The 23,544-nt window shown below is 38.4% G+C and overlaps 1 protein-coding gene across 1 annotated transcript in view; it reads left to right on the top strand.

Annotated features, from left to right (window-relative positions):
* Positions 1-297: 297 nt before the first annotated feature.
* WWC1 (WW and C2 domain containing 1) overlaps positions 298-23,544 on the top strand; it is a 98,027-nt gene continuing 74,780 nt past the window's right edge. The window contains exon 1 of the mRNA XM_072400812.1: positions 298-1,099. Within this exon, the coding sequence (XP_072256913.1) occupies positions 981-1,099 (119 nt within the window). The 5' untranslated portion in view covers positions 298-980. The remainder of the gene's footprint in view (positions 1,100-23,544) is intronic.

Below are 23,544 nucleotides of genomic sequence, written 5' to 3'. Positions count from 1 at the left end.
GAGTGTGTGAGATACAAAGGAGGAATTGTATTTGGGATGGTAAAGGGAGTTAATGGTTACTTTGAGGCTTGTGTTTTGCATAATAATTGTTATACCTTAGGTACAATTTTTGAGCCCCGGTTATATGTATAGCAACTGTTAAAGCTCCCAGTGATAGGGCTGACAACACAGGGTTGATATTACACAGTAGGAGAGCAGGCTGCTATAGACATGCTTATCAGACTTCAATCCTCAAGCAAAGAGAAGAAAGAAGAGAAGGGGGAGGGCTAAGCACCATCTGTGTCATCTGCTCCACTACTCCCATGTTTACAGTAGGAAATCTCCTGTGCAAGTCTATTACCTGTATTACAGTAATCACCTGGATGACGTATGTCGGTAGTTCCAGCAGCATCAGAGCCTGAAAACCAACCAGCAGCTGGGAGACAACGAGGGGAAGACCAAAGGGCAGAGGCTTAGGGCGTCCCCCATTACATCAGCGGCCGGAAGACCCCTTTAACTAGCGAGAACCGAGGGTTCGCCTCCCCCGAGGGGCTCACCTCCTGCTGCATGTGAAGCTGCCTGAAATTCCATGGTGGAATAGTGATTTCATATGAGGGGAGAACATGGAGGATCAGACACGGTCACAGCGTTAGCTGAGTGAGAGAGGGAAGCCCTGATCGTTGCTAGGAGGTGTGTGGGGTGACAGGAGACCGCACGTGTACTACACAAACTCTACCCCGGTCTGAGAAGTGGCCCGCAGCCTAGAAGAAGACAGATCGCCCTGCTGGGCGGGGGACATCTTCTTCTCCCGGTGTCACCAATGGAGAGCTCAGCAGGGGAAACCAAGCCAGCTCTTAGCGACGCTACTGAGCTCTGGAAACTTGTCGATCGTCCATTACAGTAATTGGAAATTATTTGCCTTTAGGATATTTTTTTTAGGATTCTTTTTTATTCCTCGTATTGAAAAGGTTACTTTATGGGGGACATAACCCTCTCTGGACATGTTAAGGAAGGAATTACCTCTACCAGAGGGCTGGGAAGAAGCCAGAGATGTTGATGGGAAGATATATTACATTGATCACACCAACAAAACCACCAGCTGGATAGATCCCAGGGACAGGTATGAGGAGATACCCCTGCTCAGCTCGGTCTGGTATAGAAAAACAGCACTGCTAATGTGTATGATGGGTCAAAACTTTTATTTATTTTTAGTTTTGGAGAAAGTAGAGAAAGGTTGGAAGCAAGTCTGTCACTTCAAAAAAAAATAGATCTGGCCTATAGAACAACATAGTTTATGTCCTCCTTTGCATTCTGTTACTGACTTGTAGTTCTTTCTGCTGGCTGCCATGTTACTATGCCCAGTAGTGGTGGGATGGTTGGTGGGAAGAACCACAGGTGTTTGATGTATAACAATACATGGTGCGATTTATTGTGAATGGTGAACCCAATGGACCATATCTGCAGCGCATAATGCAGCAGGCTTGATTTTGGTCTTTTATGGTAAAATAGGCAACCTGTTCAAATGTATGGGCTGCCTTGGCACAATCCAATCTGCCGAATGTGCTCTAAACACAGTGCAATGAGTGATAAGAATAGGCCCATATGTTATTCACACAATGGAAGCTCTGTCAGAGCCAAGATTGGCAGCATCGGCGATGAAACATGTTTATGGTATTTTACAGGATGGATTTGTTTTTATGAAATGTTCACTTTAATACCATGTAGGTTTTAAAGACATGGAAGAAGATTTAGAAAGTTGGGGGAATCCTCTTATAGTGGTTATGTGCAGAAGTGACTTTTAAAAGATGCCTCCTCGCCTTCTTTTCTGGTGACAACTGTACCATTTTGGATTTTCAATTACTGTACTTAATTTACTAGAGACAGTGCTGATCAATTTAAACAGGGTGATGTCCTACTCACTCTCTCACTCAGTCCAAAACAGGAAAAAACATAAAGTTTTGTCTGGACATACACTATAATAACAATCATTTCTGTTATGTATGTTTTTTTATCCACCTGTTTGGGTATTGCACGTTGGCAAATAGATTTGTTCTTAGGGCTTGAATCATCAGAAAAAAAGTGATGATGATTATTCGGAGATGTATGGGGTATGTCACTTTTTTAGGTCTGATTTCTGTGGGTTTTCCAATGGATTGGTGATCATAACAAGTCTGGTAGTGTGCAATAACACTTCCTAGGTTGTAATGGCTGTTGGATACAGGGACCCCATACAAAAATACCTTTTATGTTTAGGGCTAGCTATTGCATTAAGAAAGCCACCTGTTAATAAGCTTGTTAGATGGTTGCAGCCTACATGATCCTAGACAAAATGATTATTTTGCTGACGTTTATTTCTGTAGGTATAAATGTAGTACACCATGTTATAATCGATCACATTATATTAAAAAAAGCACACACATTTCATTGCATAAATAGGATTTATTAGTTGGTTTGGCAATGATTTCTGTAAACATTTGTAAATGTTTACATGAGTAGTTACAGACCTTCCCTGCACTCCCCCACTGCTTCTTGTTCTTCTGCATCTGGTGAAGTACACTTGGCCCTTTTGGGTATAAAGGAACACGTGACCTTTTCCCTTTTAAAAGTACCCGGAATTAGCAGCTGATCACTGAGCCCAAACACTGTCACAATACCATTGTTTGGGCCACAAACACAGAGGAGCTAATCAATAATCTCAGGCACGGTCACATTACTGAGATTACAAAGAAGCTAAGTGCTAGGTCTAAGAGCTGACACATTTATGAGGGAGTGACATCACCCTTCTCCTGGGTTGCCAAGGAGTAGGAGCTATTCACTAGGCCAAAGCACTTTCACATTACTGGGGGAGTAATAACACCGTTCCCTTGTGTTGTCAGCACAGGGAATTTGCTGAGGATCAGGGAGCTCCAAGAAAGTGCAAGTAAGGTCAGTATAGGACAGTTGCATGAGCAAAATAACAGTACTTTTTTGAAACTGTATTCTGGATAAGCAGAAGAATATAATCTGGTGTATACATTTTAGTGTAGTATAAATGATACTGAAATCTGACCATTTTTCCTAAAAGTTTGGACACCCCTGACCTATAAGATTCCCTGTTTTATAAATAGAACCTTTAGGTAATGTGGTACTTAGGAACCTGTTTTCTTTTATGAATTGCAGCTATTGTTATTGTAACAATGTGTTGGCTTTCTAGTTTTATTAACCATTTTAGCCCACATACCTTTATATTCATGTGAGGGGTTATATTTACATTTTCACTATAGGCCTGTTTATTTGGCTATATCTTTGTCATTATATAGGATAATAAATTAACTTGGGAGGCTTAATTTCAGCAATATTGTTTTGTAAAAATGTTTGTTTCTATGTGAACTATAAACAAAACAGTTTAAAGAAACATGTTTTTTTTCTTCTGACACTGGTATAGCAAAGTTGTTTGCAAAAAAACAAACTAATATGAAAACAATGTAGATTTAAATATAGATAAAAAATAATAAATAGCTGAAAAATAGTATGTAAATGTAGAAAGGAGGTAATTAGATCGGATTACGATTAGAAAATTTATTTTTTAACTTGTAAGGTATGTTAGCTGCTTCATTAGGCCTGATTGATCAAAGCCCTCTAAGACTGGAGAAGATAGACTATCATAGGAGACTCTGGGTGTTCCAGCCAACTAATAGCAAATTATTTAAAAAAAAATCTATTTTAGGTTTGCTGAATCACCCATGTTCTCCCATGATAGTCTATCTTCTCCAGTCTTTTGGGAGCTGTAGCAAATCAGGTCCATTGTGCTAGCAGGCTCTATTTTGTGCGCTGTGCCCATTGTTTCCTATTATTTCATATTGAGACTTTCATACTTACTATAATTGAAACTACAAATGGTTAAGGTTTCTACGAGAGCTATACATTTTTTTTTTTTTAATTGGCCATTGTTATTTGTATCAATACAAAAAATAAACAAAGCATGGTACATTTAAGGCATCCAAATATTTCTTGATACATGATTATGTTTAACCAAATAAACAGCAATAATTAAATAAACAGCAATACAAATAATAAATTGACATAACAAATCATTGTATCTAATTGAACAACTTACAAATAGTTACAATATCCTACATGATTATTAAAATTTCAAAATACGCTTTCCTCGCAATTATGGAGGACAGGAGGAGATCAACCTCTTCTGAGTAAATGACTGTGGCTCTTGACAGGTTGTTCATAAACTCTATGGGTAAAGCAAATATGTATGTTATAAAGGGGATCTATTAGATTGATACTGTTTACTATTAATAGTGTGAAACACCAAAAGCACCTATAGTATTCAGCCCCTAAAAATGCATAGATACAATATCTAAAGAAAAAGTATGTCATACCAATGATCCAGGTGGGGATGCGAAGTCCTATATGATTGAATCTATGACCAAAATTCAAACACTGCTGTAGCCAAAATACATCATAGTACAAAATATGTCATAGTCACTTGAACAAATTATTTGTAATTTCAAGTGTTAAGAATATTTTTTTAGAGAAGAGGGATGTGCACCGGTAATAGCCAGTATAGTATTTCATGCTGTTGATTTCTGGTACAATTGTTTCAATTAAAATATCCCAAAAAAGGATGAAGCTTGAGCTGATTTCCATAGTAAAATTTAAAATTATAAATATTTGCATGTATTTTGATGAAATTATGATGATGAATAATTTACAATTTATCTAATTCTGTCCAAATTAGGAAGACATCATCAATGTATCTCAGTAAAATGTTGGGGGGATACATTGACAAGTAATTCCTAAAAAAACTCTTTCCCAGCCCCCAGATTTAAATTAGCATAGGTGGGGGCACAATGGATCCCCATTGCCACACCTTGTATCTTGTTATTTGGCTTAGACAGTGGTAATGACATATAACTTTGGTAGCGACATTAGAATATAATCCTCCTGAGGGACAGCTAGTGACCTGATTATGGACTTTGTAAAGCGTTGCGGAATATGTCACTATATAAAAATTGGATTATGGTAGTAATATTAATATTAATGTTTCTGAAGCATTGTTTTAAATTCAGGACGTGGCAAGTGTTGTGATCCACTCTTTGGGATCTCCCCTGCCTAGCCCTTGTTACTCCTCTTACACCAAATCTTTCTGGACAGAATACAGGAAATGGTCATTCTCATACCAGTGCAGAGGACAAGCCCCTCTGCTGTTAGAGGAGGGCTGTGTTGTACCTATGTATCTGATGGTGGTTGTTTGTTGATGGTTTGTGTGTGCAGCCCAGGACTCTCCTATGGTGCGTAGATGGCACTTTTTTCATACGGTAATTTAAAAGGCAAACTTGTTTTTTTGGGGTGCATTTTATAGTTTAGGTTCCTTTTTTTAAAAAATAAGGCATACATGGCTGTTCCCTTAATTTTATTGTGAGAGGAAGACACATCAATGGTGTAAACAAAGCATTGTAAAATCTGCACCTTATGAAATCACTGTGTAGTATTTTGGATATTCTTTGATATCTGAAAAACAGTCTGTTTATTAAATCACTGATTCTAGTGGCTGTACTTTTTTTCTTCCTATAACAGCTGTTTATATAATGTAACAGGTATTTTAGTTTACTGTTTATATCTACACAGTAGAACAGCTGACTCTTTCTGCTATAATAAAATAGGAAATACAAAAAATGAAATAGAAATTTAAATGCCATAAATCTGTTTCCTTTTCTTAAAACAGTTTAAAATTACCTCTGAGAGATAAAACATAAAGCAGAGTCATTAAAATGTCTAATGCTAAAAAAGGTAAAAAAAAAATAGTTCATCTATGCAGCAGCCTGGTCTTCTTCAGAGCCTCCAGTGGTGGGGATGTTACACTGCAGGCTGTTGCCAGGGTGCGGTCCATTTGTACACCAGGGTGGGCAGAGCAGAGTGTGGTATCAATCACTAGGCATGAGAATAGGGAAGGGCGGGGTCAAGGCAGGCAGAAAGCAAGAGAGTCAGGAACAAATCCAGGAAATAGACACTGGTGACTTGTGGTCACTGCAGACACATGGGAGACACAGGAAGCAACAGGAGACACAAGTGATACAGACTGGAAGACAAGGGGCTAGCACAGGAGCTGAGTGCTGTGTCTGAGCAATCTAAATATCCAAGGGCGATTAATCTCCCTGGCAGTAAACCCGAATATTAATTTTCGGGGTATATTTTCAGTACCAAAATCAGTAAGCCACACTGGGGGGGGGGGGGGTTTAAAAAGCTTACCTGGCGTCCTCCAGCAGTGCCCGGCATCTTCTTCCTTCCCGGCTGGCATCTGCATCCCTGGCGTGTGAACATTGGGGATGCTCCCTGGCAGTAAACCCGAATATTAATTTTCGGGGGAGCTATATAAATGTAAAATCAGTAAGCCACACTGGGGGGGGGGGGAGTTTAAAAAGCTTACCTGGCGTCCTCCAGCAGTGCCCGGCATCTTCTTCCTTCCCGGCTGGCATCTGCATCCCTGGCGTGTGAACATTGGGGATGTGAGGCCAGGGGACACAGATGCTGGCCGGGCATCTGCGTGCGAGTCTGAGGCTGGAGGACAGGACCGCGCGGCTGTGAGGGGGGACCAGGCGGGAAATTTAAAATAAGTATTTTTAGATGTACCTCATTCGGGCAGGGAGGTTAAGAGGCTGTTTACTGATTGGCTGACAGGAGGGGCAATACTGAATAAATCTGAAAGAGCAGGTGTGCCTGGGCTCAGAACTGCCTGCATACACAGGCGAGAGGCGCCAGCAGAATGATAGGAGCGCGCCATATCTTAGCAACTCTTGGCTTATACCAGTCCAAGTCATCTATTGCAACTGGTAAATATTTGATGTGTACTCTGTTAGGTCTAGCCTAATGCAGTACACTTTACTTAGTCTATATAAATGAATGTGTTAAAATGGTATGGGCCTTCAGAAAGTGTCAGGGAGGTGGTTGTACATCTTGAATATGTTAATATTTCAAATGAACATACAGCCACTGATCCGAAAAGAGCCATTTTTATACAAATAAAGTTTTGTTTGAAAAGAATTACAAGCTAGAGGCTCCAGCAATATTTGATAACACAAAAATTATTGTTTTGTTTTGAAAATTAAACAGTTTGACCATACTGGTTTTGTTTGTAATTGTTAAAAAAAATATTGTTAACAAAAATTTTTTTTTATTAGTTTTAAATTCTTCTTTTCTTTGGGGTGCTGCCTGAGGATATATGTTAATAAATGGTTAACCAAGTTGTTTTCTTTTTTATGCTCCGGATGAATGATTAGTCCACCTCTCAGCCTTTGCAGAAGGATTTGTGCATTCTTGGCATAGACTAGTGGTATGTGTACTTGTTGACTACAGGTTTTGTCTGCTGGGGGTATAAAACTATATTCAATGCTTCTCTCTTAGCAGTAGAGCTGAAGAAAGGCGATTCATGGCGAAATGGAGATTCATTTTCATTGCTAGAAAAAGATACAAATCTGGCAGGAATATAGTAGAAATAAAATGTAATGCATGCTACTTTGGCCTTGTCAAAAAAAAAAAATGTTTCCTTCATTTTAAAATATTTTCCAAGGATAATAATCTTTGCTGTTTAATTGAAAGTAAATGTAAACTTGTACAGTATTATATAGCTGATACATTCCATAATGCCAATCCCTTTAAACCATGTTTATGATATTTGGCAGGCTTTAAGTTTTAAGAATGTCATATAGAGACTGTTCTAGTTTCTCATATGCTGTACACTACAGTCTTCTGTAAAAAATTTAAAAATTGTAAAACACATTGACAGCGTACCTTAACTCAGAAATTTCACTTTACATAAAAGGGTAGACAACCCATTTATGTAAGGTAAAAATTCTGTTTGTTTTTTAAGTCCAACATCCTAATTCTGAATAAATGGAAGCGCAAAGTCTCCCGGTATACCTGCGTCACGCATCCCAGGAGGCACTTGGATCCATTTGAGCATCAGAAGAAACATTAGAAGGAGCCTTTTCGTGAAAAGGGAAAAAAATTGCATATTTGCAATCTTTTCTTGATGAACACTGAGCCTCATGTGCTCTGCTCAGCATACTGAGTATGTTGAGCTCAGTATGTTGAGTATCCTGGGAGTTAACTAACTCATTTGCGCAAGATCAAGATGGTGAAAGCTTCGTAAAGTGAAAAAGGACTGGGTGAAGATGGTGGCAACTGAAGTCAGGACAGATAAGTGTGTGAATAAAAAATTGCAATCAGGCACCTACATTTTTTTTCCGTCTGTCTGTCTCTGCAGTAAATGACCTGCCCTCCCCTCTACTTAGTTCCTTTTTAAAGTGTAAGTGTTTTAGACTTCCCCAGAATTGAATTATTGAGAACCCCATTTGTATCTTAAAACAATTCATCTTCACTAGTAAGGAAACTAAATGTTTTTAAAGGTTTAAGAGGAGATGAGGTCAGCTGCACTGGTGATGGCATCATTTCTAGCTGGGGTGTATTTAGGCTACCTATCCCAATATTTTATCCAATAACACTTTTAGTAGCAATGGGATCTGGGACACTGGATTGGCAACACTGTGTCCAAATTCCACAACCACCTTATCTGTTAGATAGGCAAAGTGTAAATACAAAGGATAGAATGCAAAGGGGGCATCACTGGTAGACATTTTTAAAATAGAATTTATGATAGTAAGAGGCGAATAGCTTAAGGGAAAACAAAAAAGTGCCCATATACTGACGTCTATTTATTGTAAAAGTGTTTCTAAACTTTAAAGTGAATCTGAACTTTAAAGTGAATATTTGACATGTTGCAAAGAATACCTAGACTTTTCAATTTCACCTAAGCAGTACCCTAAAAAAAAAGTTACAGAGTACATTCTGGCATGTGAGGGTGCATAGTCCTTTCTAAGCCAAAACTATAATACTTGTAAATCTTGAGTGTTAGAGCTAATGCATTGATGGATCTGACTGCTAGTTTCAGAAGATTAGTTTTGTTGAGATTTGGTGATGCCAGTACTGTTAATTGCTAATTGTTTGCTTACTGGAGTCTCTAACATAAAGAAGCAAAACCATGTCTTTAGATGACCCCTAAATTCAGAGAACATTATAAGTCAGTAATGGCGGAAAAGGTCAGATGCCGGGAGACTATAGATAATACTGGTGAATAGTCCTTTGCCCTCTGACAGCCTTTTTTTAGGCAAAACCTCTAGTGTTTAACATTCAAGAACTTCAAATTTGGAACAAAGAATTTTGGAATTGCCAGAGGAGGCTGTGTTAAAGACATTTGTCTCTTTCAGACTCTTTAGACATAGAAATCAGACTTTAAATTGGACCTAAACCCTAAAATTAGACTTAGAATGAGATATGTATACTTGTATCATTACCTTGAAATGTCACTTCCCTCAGTGGTGCTGGTTGTATTAGCATGAATTCATAAAAACATAGCCACTAAATGTGTATAAATATCCATGTTGAGCGTTGCAGTGTAGATTTTGCCATAATCTCTAGACTATCTTCTCCACCCACAGTCCTCTCTCACTATCCAAGCTCCCCATCCAAGTTCTTTACTGAATCAAGAAGCCACACCAGCACCAATATGACCACATTTTCTCTCCCAAAAGTGCCTTAGAAACTAGTGGGTGACATCATCTATCGCACTGTACTAAGTAGTATAAACAGTCAGTCACTGCTTATATTACTATTCATGTCTCTTACCTCTAGTAAAGCAGGGACACATTTGTGGCATTACTGAGAATATCCAAAGTAGCCAAATTGTTTGGAGAATCCAGAGACAATTCCCTTTCTGAACCAGATACATTATTAGCTACATTGAAACCCACAACAGAGGAGTGGATAAAGAGGAACTAAAGTCAAAAACTAGTCTTTACGTGTTTTCTTCCTCTCCTGACCTTCTTTTTCACCCTCTCCCTCACTCCCTCACTAGCTGGAGCCCTCTGCACGGAGAGCTCACAAGCTGAAAAGAAGCAGGAAGCAGCTGCAGACTGAGCAATCACACTTAAGTGACATGAGAGTCCCAGGCAAGGAAAGAAAAAAATCTGCATATTTAGGGCAGTGGGAGTGGATTAGAAACACTCCCACCAAGGATGGCATTTCCCAGATTGCACCTCACCGCCTAGGCAATGGAGAGACCTAGCGGTGTGGCTAGAACTCATTTTTTTTGTTCAAAGGTCAAAGCAAGCTGGAAAAAAAAAGGATTCAGATGATTATAACTTGGGCTTATGTTATCCATAGGATATAGAGTATAAGAATGCTTTAATCAAGCCACTATCAAACCTTACAGCAGACCTACCCCTGAAAGATTATGTATGTGTCGATGAGCTCAATCTAAAAAAAAGTTAAGTGCCTTTCTATAAAGCTGATTTTTGGGGTTCTATTAGTTTCAGTCACATACCTGAAACAAGCATGCCGTTAACTGACACAATAGGCCTGGTTTATTAAGGCTCTCTAAGGCTGGAGAGGATACACTTTCATCATCCAGCAAATCTTGAATGAATTGTAATTTGCTAGTAAATGTTTTAAATCCTGGACCGGATCCATTTCAGGTTTGCTGAATCACCCAGCTTCACTGATGAAAGTGTATCCCCTCTAGCCTTGGAGAGACTAACTAAATAAGGCCCAATCCATAGCCATTATCTGAAGGCTTGAGGTATATACTAATTTTGGATCAGTGATTCAGAAGGTTTTAAAGGGAGAGGATCAGAACATCTACCAGTATTTTTTAGAACCAGAAATAGCAAATTTCAGTATTTAAAAAAAAAAGATTCAATATCAAGTTTCAGTCTTTTAGTAAAAGGGCTACTTGAAAGACTTTGTGACTATGAAAGAACTTAACCACTTGAGTCCCAGGTTTCATGTTAAAATGACGCAGGGACTGTAACTAATAATCCCAGCTACATTGAAAAATGGTACTTTGACTCATCGGCTTCTTTGTGTTCCAGATGGCATATGGGCCAGGCGCTAAAACTGTGCCTCATAGGAGCTCATGTACCAGATCACTGTAAGCACTACGCTTCACTTCCCAGCACTTCTTCCTAAGGTGGCTGTACCCTGAATAATGTTTTCAATAGAATAAATGTTAGGTTTATAAAAAACATGCACTGCTTCACACCAGTACAATGTAATGTCAAAAATGGGGAAATCTCTCCCAAAGTTAAATTCATCATTCATCATTAATTGGTCTTTTTATTTTAGGGTAAATATATGTGGGTGTTCAAACTATATAAAGGTTGTGTTGAGGAAAAATTACAGACTTATTACTTTAAATCCTTTAAAATAAAAATATATGTTACTATGTTAAAGCCCTATCTGCCCTATAAGCCCTATAAGTCAGGAAAGCCTAAAAATGCTAGATGCTAAAAAGGAAAGAAAACATTTCAAATAATATTTGATAAGGCAGAAGGGGGATTAAGGTAGAGAAAGGCACAGGGTTTAAGATGTTATTTCATTGTATGGTATTATCTCATTATAGATTATGTCATCCATGTTAACATAGTTTAACATCATAGAGAAGTGGAAAAACAGGCAAAGCAGGGCTTTTTAAGACATATGATTGTGCTATTTTTACTTTTAGTTAGAAAGTGATATACAAGGAAATATGTATTTACAACTTGATAACCAGCGGTAGTACTAGACAGGGTTAGACTCAACTAATACACATATCGGCTAGGTTTAACAGAATAAGCGTGGTCGTCTCCGTTTCAAACGCGTTTCACCGTATGGCTTCCTCATGTGAGATACACACTTAGACTAATTTATAATATGACAAAAAGATTGAAGATTGAGATATTAGGTTCAGGATTTGGTTGCAGCAAAACTTAAACACAGCAATTAATGTAAAGAAAAACTGAGTAACTAGATTAAGTAGTATAAAATTTGCTTACAACATAAACTTGAACTTAACAGTTAGAGTAAAGCAAAACTGGATGATTAGTAACTATAGTGTGTAGTTAACCATACTTAAAGGATCATTAAGAGACATACAATCAGGCTTAGATAAATTGTGGTGAATTTTCAAATAGAATGAATTCATATGTGAGTGGGTACTTGGTTGAGGTACCAACATCATAGGTTAACTTCCCGGATGACATATCCATGTTAATGTTAAAATGTAGTACACATTTAGAACACTGTGTTAAGGCAAGAGGGGTTAAGGTATTTCATCATTAGCAATGTGTTAACTTGTGAGCAGTATAAATTGTTTCATTTATTTGACATTCCAGTTTGCACTGAATGAAGTTCAGTAATTGTGTTTCTTTTTTGTTAAGCAAAACAAGAGGCCTAATGTCTACATGTTACTATGTCATATAATATACCATTAACCTTCTGTCTGTGTAACTGCACAGAAGGTGATGTGTAGTCTAGTAACTTATATGTATATATATATATATATATATATATATATATATGTAATTGCTATTATGAAAACCAAACAAAAATATGCAATTGGCATGGCATCTCTGTCATGTGGTACTTGATTAGTGAATGCAAACCTGGCTTTTTAACTAAATGTATTCTAGTTTAAAATGTTAGAAAAAGCTATTTCCAAGTCACTAATTAACAAAACTCAGGAGATAGCAAATCTGCAAATCTAATACAGTGGTTACTATAAAAGGTGAAGACAAGTACCATATTTCACATAATAATATAGAAGCATGCTTTTTGTAAGTTATGAATCTTTATGATCTGTATGAATTTAAAACTAACTGCATTAAAGTTCAAATTGTGATGTACTAGGACAATTTTGACTTTTCTAGCCACATTCCTAAACAGTCAAATGAGTATCATTCCAATATTGCAGAGCTGGAAATGTCTAATCTTTTATTCCTAACAAGAAAGGCTCTGATGGCCTGTTTTCTGAAATTTGTCAAAAAATATTTGTAGGTGTATTGGTCCCAAAGCTCTTGTGTCTTTACCAAACACATTTGACAGCAACATACTACGCCCTTTCTTCTGTAAATGTTTATTAGTGGTACTATTGTACTCCAGTAAGGACCCCCAGGATTGTGGTACATACCAACCAATATTTTTATGTAACACATTTAACAAAACCTTAGTAGAATACTTTGACTTGAAATAATTATTCATATGAAATGGAGTTTCATTGGGCTCAGGGATCACAAAAATAAAGCATTTAAATCCAATAGTAAAACCTTTCTCCTCTGGGCATGTAAGCACCACTCCAGTATCTTTTCCAAATTAGTTAAATATATGCAGCTCCTATATTCCCAACAGACTGCCCATATTATTGTTAAAAAAACATTAGGGAGTGGCTTTGTTTCTTTTTCCCCTCTGAGCAAAAGAGTAAAGATCTTAAATATATTGAATTCTTTAGCTATTTCAGCCCTACTCATTCATTCATCCTGAATATAGTTTCCAATTAAATTGTACCTTAGCTTAATTGGAATCTGGAACTATGGTATTATGATGGTTAGTAACATTCAAATTTCAGTTTAATCAGTTTAAGAGGCCTTGCAAGAAAGATCTTGCCATTTATGAGTTCTATGTAAAAATAGGAAGCTCCAGTTAAATTCCAAAAAAATATGAGGAAGTTGTTAGGGGGACATAATACTCAACTGATATTGGAAATGATAAACCATACATGAGACCGGGACATGCAGGAACAGAAGCACCAAGATAACAAACACAGATTTCATGCAAAAGGACTTTGTAAAGCAAGTACAAAGCTGTAAAGCATAAAACAATCAAAACATCTGGTCATCTAAACTCTGGATAGTTCCCGACTGACAGAGTGCACTCCTAATGGGTTGATGATGTAACCCCAGTGCTTCATACCTGGTGGGGTACTCATCTCAGCTTGTTTTACATTAAAAAAAAAATGTTAGACAAGTGTTATTGCAGCAAGGACATTTCCTGTTTTTTCTGCAATAATCTTGCCGGTTTGCAAATTTTAATTTTTGAAATTTACTTACACTTTAACATAAATCCTATCTTTGGAAGAGAGAAGAAAAGTGGGATACGGATTTTTGTTTCATCTGGCATTGAAGTCTGCTTTAACCATTTCATTCCAGATCGTGACTTTCCAGATTGAAGCCCGGTGCTGCCCATACCTAGGGTAGACCTTTTGCTACACTCCTGTTTTGATCACATGTAGTCTGGCTGAGGGCCAATTTTTTTCTTTACTGTTTTGGATCATTCATCAGTATGTCTCTTGCTGTAGTCAGCAATTTAGTTATGATATACAAGGAAAAACATATTTCATTTGTTTTTAGGGAGGAAGTAAAATACCATATGGAGTTGCTATATGAGAGGGTGCTGAGAAGTTCCTGGCTTTGCCCTCTTCCAGATGAAATAGAGACATGACTGTGGGGGCATATAACGGCCTAATATCTCAGTATGTAACTGTGCAAATATCAGGTCTTTGCGATTCTTAAAAATGTTTTTCCTTTTAGTGAGAAGCTGTGATGGCAGAGGCACAAGCAAGTTTCACGTTGTTGGAATTACGGGCCGTCATGAAGTTTTTGTTTCTCAGTGCTGTAGGAAGGATACTTCTCCCCCAGTGTTTTTGACATCTCAGTGTGAATGTCCCTTGCTGACTTTCCCTGGAGAAACAAAAACTTCATGACGGCCCGTAAGTCCAAGGACGTGAAACTTGCTTGTGCCTCTGCCATCACAGCTTCCCACTAAAAAAACTGTTTGAAGAATCGCAAAGACCTCATATTTGCACAGTTACATACTAAGATATTAGGCTGTCATATGCCCCACACTTATTTTTCTATTTCACCTGGAAGGGGGAAAATATTTGTTAAGCTATTTTCATAGGAACATTTACAATTTTTTGATTGCCTTATTTTTTTCTAGGCTCATGCTGTGCAATGTGCACTGAGCTTTTGAGTGTGAAATTGTTGTTTTTCCATTGGTGCTAGAACTTATTGTTGTGGAAGGGTTAATGCAAACCACTAATGTACATAGATGTCACTAGAGATTTTTTTTACCAAACTCCCTAAAAAAATCTAAAATTAAGAATCCATTATACGTGAGATATAACTGTCCTAAACATGCCTTTACATATTCATATATTATTAAATATTTCTTATTTTAAGGTACATAGTGTGTAACAGATAGCACATACAGTATTATCAGCTTCACTAATGAAAGTGTACCTTCTTCATTCTTGGAGAGCTTTAATAAACCAGGCCCAATGTCTGAACAAAACTGTCCCTCCAAAAAGAGGTACATATGTGAGCTGTGAAAACTAATACTATTAATATGCTTAAAAGCATCCTTCCAATCCCAGTGTTCCAGCAAAGCCATTGTAGTCAAAAATACTTCTTCCATTCCATTACATGTAATTCCATTACAACCTAGTATCATGCTTGGTACCTCATAAAGCCTGTACTTTCTTATTGGACTACCTTTTTTAAACTGTTAAACTGTGTATAGATACTAGATTTTTATCGTTCTAGACAATCAATCATAATTGCCTCTGGTGAAAATCTAGTGCCTAGGTAGCTGTCTTCCGACATCATTTAGCAGTTTATCCCAATAAACCAATATTAAACCAGCAACAATGATTGGTGTTTTTTTGAAAGAAGAGGTGCAGCAGGCTATCTTAAACTCATGACTCTATGCCCTGTTTATGGAATGAAGTGTTGTTTGTAGTCGCTAATGATGATTATTATTATCATTTTTATTAAACAATATTTATATAGTGCCAACAAATTACTTAGCATTGTACAATATTTTAGGGCTGGCAAATGACAGACAGATGCAAACAATGACACAAGAGGAGGGGAGGACCCTCCCCAGAAGAGCCCACAATCTCTGTGGTGGGTTTGGCCAACTGTTTGTGTGCTGTTTCCTGGGAGCAGGTATCTCTGAGCTCATACGATTCCAAAGCACCTTGGCCTGTGTGTCTCCACAGGCCAGGAAACATGGCCAGTCCTGGGGGGGACCTGGGTCCTAAGTTCCCTGCTGGGGGATCTGGAGGAAATTTGTGCCTTATCGGGCTTGCAAACTGACCAGTTTGTATGTCATGCTGATGAACCAGATGAGGCAAGTGACAGTGTTCCCAGATCTGGAACAACAACCCTGGTCATGGTGCCCCGGTGTGCTAAGTACCCCATCAGCACACATGTGCAGAGTCTGCCTAATGGTGACACCAAAGGTGAAATAGTGAGCTTCCTAGTCCTGGGATCTTGATGGCAGGGCTGGGGTGCTTGAATGTAACATCCAGAATGCTGGGGGGAGCAGTCCTACTACTAAGACCCTGTAAGGTCTGGTGTCTGAAGCAGGAACATCTGCGGTAGTTGCAAAGCCCATGAAAGCTGCTGAAAAGTAACACTTTAGACTCTCTAGTGATGGGGACCTATTGGACATGTCTAAGGCAGGTAATATTATGGCTGAGTCTGAAATACCTGCAAATTCCTGTGCTGCATTAGGGGAGGGAAGGAGAGCTACAAATATTGCATATCATGGAAGACCTTTACCCTTTTTTAAAAGGAGAAATCAGGTGCAGAAAAATGGACAAAAGAGGATTCTTCCCCAAACAGAAACTTTGTCATCGGTTTGATTTTAAAAATGGGTTTTGCATTAGACATGTTTGCATTCATATCCCCAGTATCCAATGGGGAATATGATTTGTTTTTTATTAGGCTACAAGGCCTTGATGCTTTATGAGACCTATATGAAGCCTATTTCAAAGATGATTCATGCCAGGATGGCCTGGTCCCACTATTGGTTAGGAATCAATCTATTCCCCAACGTATTTGTCGGTGTGGTTGGTATAGAGAGATATGGAGAGATGGTATGGAGAGATTGTGGGCCCTTTAAAGAAAGTGCTTGATGAGTTTGCCATTTGGTCGGGAGCATGGAAGGCGAATGTGAGATTGAGAGTAGTGGGGAATACGGTGAAGCATATCCCCGCCTCCATTTTCATAGGCGTGATAGCATTGTGGCTTTTTACCCAAGACAGCCTTAGCTGTGCCACACTTTGCAGCATCATGTGTAGTGAGGAAGTGTTCTTTATGTCAGGGACTAGGATACTTTGCACAGGAATTAAGCGATCAGGCGATTCCCACTTGTGAATAGTTGGATTGGTAAATCGTTTGAAGTGAGCTCAGAATTGCAACAGGGATGCCCACTGATTTCCCTGCTAAACATGTTCGCAATTGACCCTTCATTCGAAGGGTAGAGTGTGGACCATTGTGTAGCGTTCCCATGGGCATTGCTGATAAGCCCCCTTTGAGAGTAGTCGTCTACGCCGATGATGTGTCTCTGATTATCTCTGTGACAGATGAGGAGCAGGTGGTAGTTTAAGACACTGAACAGTATGCAGGGGCTTTGGGGCCTAAGATCAACCATGACAAGTGTGAAGTTTTCTGGATGGGTAGGGAAGGTGAGAGTTTTCATCTCCTGGATACCTTTCCAGAACCTCAGGAGAAAGTTAAAATTTTGGGAATTCGATTTGGTGCCAGGTGATTATAAACTGCTAAATGAGGAAAAGTTAGCTAGAGATTACAAATGCTAAAATCGTAAGGTGGAAGAATTGAAGAAAGTCATGAAGAAAAAAGGTTGATCTAATCAAAACTTACCTGGTCCTGATATTCTTGTATGTCGGCTTTGTCTGTCTTTTGCCAGCTTCCCTGTACAGTGGGATATACAGCTGTTTCTTCCAGATGGTCTGGGGAAAGAGGATTAAACCTAGTTGAGAGGAACCTTCCTATCCAGAAGGGAGGTGGCCTAGGTATTTTCCTGGATGGGAGTTTTCCATTCCTGGTACAAGCCTTGAAGTGAGAAAGCCAAGGATCCAGGATGGGTGTCACTCTGCTGCAAGGCAGGATGGTGGACAATCTGTGTCACCAGCTAAGTTGGCAGAGACGTGCACAAGGCACAGAGTCTAAGCAGCTGCCCAGACTTCACCAGAGCCTCTAGAGGTGGGGGTGTTGTGCTGTGGGCAACTGCCATCCTGCGATCAGGAATAGCCAAAGTCAAGCCAAGGTCGATACACAAACAATCAGGAACAAAAGAATCAAACGACAGGGATCTGGAAGCAGAGCCAAACGAACTCCATGTTCAGGCAACTTCCTGTTGCCAGTCACTTCCTTTTAAGGTAAGGTCATGTGATGAATGGAAGCCATGTGACCTGCTTGCATCCTATCTTACCACTAGAGGGGGTCCTGGAGACGAGAGGTTGGTCTGTAGAACATTCTAGTCCTCTCTACACTCTAATGGTAATGGAGCGGCTGACTGGGAGTCACATGACCTAGACCAGGAAGTGAGCTGAAGAGGTAATCCCCTAGCAGAGCTGATGCTGGCATCAGGTGGGGTATATTGTAAGTGACACTGAAAGGGGCACAGATCCCTTGGTCCTGCAGGGATCTGTGACAATGGGCTTTCGGGTTAAATGTTATCTTGAGTCTGAAAATACTGAAGCATAATCAAATCACAGCGGAGGACATTAAAAACCCCTCTAGGAAAATTCTAGAGAGATGGATTTTGTTTTCATTCTTTGATGGGTCGTTGGCATTAAGGGATTGCCCAAGTGCAATTTTGAGGGAGGTGCTGGGATTTATTAATATGAAAAGGATTCCTATGAAATTTTAGGGGTCTGACTTGGCTCACCTTTGACAGGATTTATCAGCACTGGCCCTTTAGAGACGTGTGCTTGAGACCAGAATGTAGAGAATCAGAAGAGACCATGGAGCACTTTCTGCTCCAATGTAGCTTCAGTGTAGAAGTTTACAAAAGGGTGGGAAGGGCCCTAGATATTCCCTGTTATGCATTATGAGTTATGCGGAGTTGGTATATGTTATGCGCACTTGTTATAGCCAGTGCGGTGGTCAGATATTACACTTGGAATGCACCAGGTTTGCATACCTAGGAAAATCCTTCCTGTTGAGATGGTGGTCAATGATACTCTGCACAGAGTATGTGAGGAAAATTCAGTGTCTCGAAACGAGAATGACGGAAGGAGCCCGGAAGAGGGCATGTAGGAACATCAGGTCTTTCTTCAATGTTTTACCCTTTTCAGGGTGAGTGGCTTTCTCTGTCTGTCCTTTATACACGCTCCTTAGATTTTGTTATATGAAAATATTTTGAAATAGGGCTTCATATATGATGATGGGTTTGTGCTTCTTTGCCTTGCTTGTATATGTTAGGTTTTTGTATTTGTTTATGTAAAAATATAATATAGTTTTCCTAATATTTTTTTTTTGCTAGGTGTTTTTTTTGTCATATGGCCTGTCATCATGAGTTTTGATTTTGGCATTAAAGCCTGATATTTATATTTTCCATGATGTATATATGGTAAATAGGTTTTTTGTGTTTGCAAAATTCTAATTAAAACTAAATTGACAATCTTTAGACACATTTAACTAGTTTGTTCAGTGCCATCTAGCATGTTTCTGAATGCTATTCAAGATCCTGGCACAAATTATTTTATCCCTGGACCACCATCTTAATATAACTAGTAACTATTAACATTTATTATTTATTGTGTTAAAAAAAGCACAACAAAGTAATTTTTTTATCTATTATTATGTATACAAAGTGAAACATATTCATTATTCCACCCTATAGGAACATTTAGAAATATATTTTTATAATATTATTATTATTTTTTATAAAGGGCATGAACAGTTAAAATGGGAAAAAAATTTTTATATCTCTAGAGTACAAAAATCTATAACACATCTTGTTCCCAAATCTATAACATCTTTGTTCCCAACACGGAAAACTTTTGTGTACAATGGTGGTACTACATTATAAGTCACTGACCTGCCAAAAGTATATAGGTACTTCAGTGTCTGCATATCTATTTCAAATAGGTGGACACACATGACAGACACATGACTAACATATCTACTGAAGGAAGGTTTTGCTTCTAGAGGGATTTTAACTTTTAAATGAGGTAGGAAGTGTGTTTTTCCTTTGGACAGCTGCCCTCGGCCCACCACTTTAATTGAACATGCTTTTAGCACTAGAAAAATATTTGATTTTATCTCCTGATCCATAAAACTTTAGAATTAAAAGAGGGTGTACCTTTTTTTTCACACATATTTATTTATTGTGATGGCAAAAATAAGATTCCTTCTTGCAGAATGCAAAATACCTGACACCGGCTAAAAGCTACAGATAGGCTATTTTCTTTCAAGCATAAAACAAGCATTTAATAATTTATTATACACAATAGTGGTGTTTCCTTACATGTTCAACTGCAGGAAGAGCCTAAAATTTAAAAAATAAACTGTTCCTAGTTTAAATGAACATGTAACCCAGTTTATAAGATTAGTCACATCTTCTTCAGTCTAGGGTAGCATCCCAACCTCCCACACTCACACTGGCTCTGGCACCCCTCTTGCCATTGATAGGAACTCACTTGTTCTTCTCACTGTGTTTACCTGTTGCACTTGCTGCTATTCTTTCTGGGCTCCCTGGGTTCTGCTGCCTACCTTATTCTAATTCTGTATTTGTTCCCTTTCCTGCAGTCCTGTTTGGTTGTTATTACTGCAGAGCCATCTGATCTGTCCTAGCACTAGCAGACTTTGTCCCATTTATCTTTTTGATTGACTTGTGCAGAGGCTTGGCTCTTTGCTCTTTACACCTTTAAAAGGGCCCCAGTCCCTGTGCAGCCTAGCTACCTATTGCAGCCTTCAGTTTGCTGTTGCTAGGCTGTGCATCTATATGATCTTGATTTTCTGTATCTATTCTGTCCACTTCTCCTCTATGTATCCTAATTTCTCTGGAACAGAGAGATGAAGGTAAACAAAAAAGTAGGTGTAACTGGGAACACTTGTGGATAACGCCCGCCTAAATTTCATCACCATATTGCAACTCTACCCATTAAAAGGCACTGCCCTGTTACACATATTTGTCCACTTCTCTACCTTCAAACCCAATTTCTCTAGAAAGGCAGGGTTAATGAAACCAAAAATGTAGGTGTAGATTGGGCATGCTAACATCCCCTAAAAATAAAATTGAGGTGATTTTAGCCATAGATGTTCCCCACTTGTACCTACATTTTTGGTTTTCTACACCTCCCCATGCCAAAAAAATCGGTGTAACATGGCAGCACTCTTTGATGGGTACAGTTGTTCATGTTCGGACGATGCCAAACAACTAAACAATTAAGAGCACAAATTTTGCAGTGATTTGCACTGGTTGAAATGACTAAAAATCCATATTGCCAGCATCAATTAATTGCTACAGGTGAGTTGAATTACAAATTAAAGGAGCATCACATGCCTAAATTACAATTTTTTAGTACTGTTCTGATAAGGTGCCAATATTTTTGTCCAGGGCATTTTTGATGTTTTGTGTGGAATGTCACAATTTTTTTCTCCTCTGTTTTTTTGTGTTCTTACAGTGCCCACAAAAGAAATAAACATAACAATACCAAAGCATCTGTATTTGCAACCATTTCACTTTCTTTAGAGATTTTCCTTTATTCATTGTGGTAGTAATTATTGATTTCACTTGGTAGGTGTTCCATATACCCTGTGCCAGGTGACCAAGTTCAAGTTACCAGCCTTGCTAAATAAATGCTTAGATAGAGGGTAAATACACATATAGGCCCTGATTTAATAAAGTTCTCCAAATCTAGAGAGATTACACTTTCATCAGTGAAGCTGGGTGATCCAGCAAACCTGGAATGGATCTGGTTCAGGATTGGAATTGATCTGGTCCAGAAAACATTTGCTATCAAATAGCTAATGACTTTTAAGAATCTATTCCAGATTTGCTGGATTACCCAGCTGATGAAAGTGTATTCTCTCCATAAAATGTCCTAGACATTTTATTGTTTTTGTAACATTCAGCAGAGCTTAGAGAATTTACCTGTCGGGTAATGTAATACGGTATTCACAGTGAAGATTATGTAATGTATATAACAGCATATGGGGTGATGAGTCCATCAGTTCGAATTTTGTCATGTGGAACAGTGTAAAGAAAGTGTTAAACATTTGTGGCCACTGCATACTAAATATTGCTTGTGTGCTAAGCGATGCAGTGCTTGAACTATGCAGACACTGTAAAAATGAATGTCACTCAGGCCAAAATTACAGTAGAGGACACTTACAGGGGCTCACTTTACCAAACTATCGCTAGACCTTGGGCACCTGGTCAGTCTATTCTAGTGATTCCTGCCTAGTCTAGCGATTTGTCAGTGCCTAGTCTAGAGGCATTTCCAGGCTGTTTGGTTGTGGCATTGTGTACTTTGTTGTACTGTAATTTGCATGTTTTGCACAAAAGATTCTCGTAACTTATATCCACAATTTAAACATTTTACACATTGGTTTGAATTACAGAATGATAATATATCTATTGCCAAAAGTGTGTGAATTGTGGGAAAATTTGAGCTGGGTGAATCCTGGTTGAAAACACTTATAAATAGAGCCCATTGAGGTGTTTAGTTCCTATGATTTATGTGGGGCTTCTCATGATTTATTTAAATTATAGTATATATGCAGTTTCACAGGCTTTAACATATCAGTTTTGTTATTTACATTTTATTACCAGTTAATCCTGCTAGCAGATTCATTATTTTTGTAACTGGGTGACAACACTGTTCTAAAGGAATTCACACAGGATTAATATTACAGGGTTGTCTTTGATGAACATTGTAAACATAATCTAGTTCAAAACTAACTTTAGGTAAGGTCTAGCATTCCCCCACTCTATTAAAGAAAGCATTTTTATTTCTGTATGTTTTGCTGTTTGATAGATTTTGCCTCACTTCCTATCCTGTCATCTGAGACACATAAAATCCCAACATTAGCATTTTTAAGTAATTACAGCAGTAGGTTGTTGCTACTGTAATACATGCTGAAACCATTTGCATAATGCTGACCATTGTAAGCTCCAACAGTGTTCTATGATTTGTCTAAACCCTGTAGCTTCCACTTTTGCTGACATGTTTGACTTGTTACAGGAAATGGCAAATAAAAGGTAATAAAAATATTTTACAGATGTTATCTTTCATCATATATGGCATTTTAGTTTGCCTATAGTTACACTTTAATTACAAATGTAAATACCACATTCCAAATTGTTCAATCAATGTTTCGCAAACACATGTCAAAGAGAAAACATAAATGTCTATGTACACAAACCCTTAATGAAACCCTTTAGGAAAATTATTCTTATGATTATTATTAATATTATTAATAATAAACAGGATTTATATAGCGCCAACATATTACGCAGCGCTGTACATTAAATAGGGGTTGCAAATGACAGGCAGATATAGACAGTGACACAGGAGGGGAGGACCGGAAAAGCTTACAATCTAGGAGGTGGGGGGAGTAATGCACAGTAGGAGAAGAGATATGTAGGGGTGGAAGTAGTGAGGGTTTTAGAGGATAGTGGAGGACGGGTAGGCAAATTTGAAAAAATGGGTTTTAAATGAGCAGAAGGTAGGAACAAGCAGAATAGAATGAGGAAGACCATTCCAGAGAGTTGGGGCAGCTCTAGAAAAGTCTTGGAGCTGTGCATGTGATGAGGTTATGAGCAAGAAAATCATTAGTAGGTTCATTAGAGGAGCGAAGAGAGCAGCTAGGGGAGTATTTTTCTATCAGGTCAGAAAGGTAAGTGGGACAAGAACTTTGGAGAGATTTGAAGGCAAAGCAC

Source organism: Pyxicephalus adspersus, chromosome 2 (genome assembly GCF_032062135.1).
Source record: "Pyxicephalus adspersus chromosome 2, UCB_Pads_2.0, whole genome shotgun sequence".
Lineage (NCBI taxonomy): Eukaryota > Metazoa > Chordata > Amphibia > Anura > Pyxicephalidae > Pyxicephalus > Pyxicephalus adspersus.
This window is presented reverse-complemented; position numbering and strand designations above follow the sequence as displayed.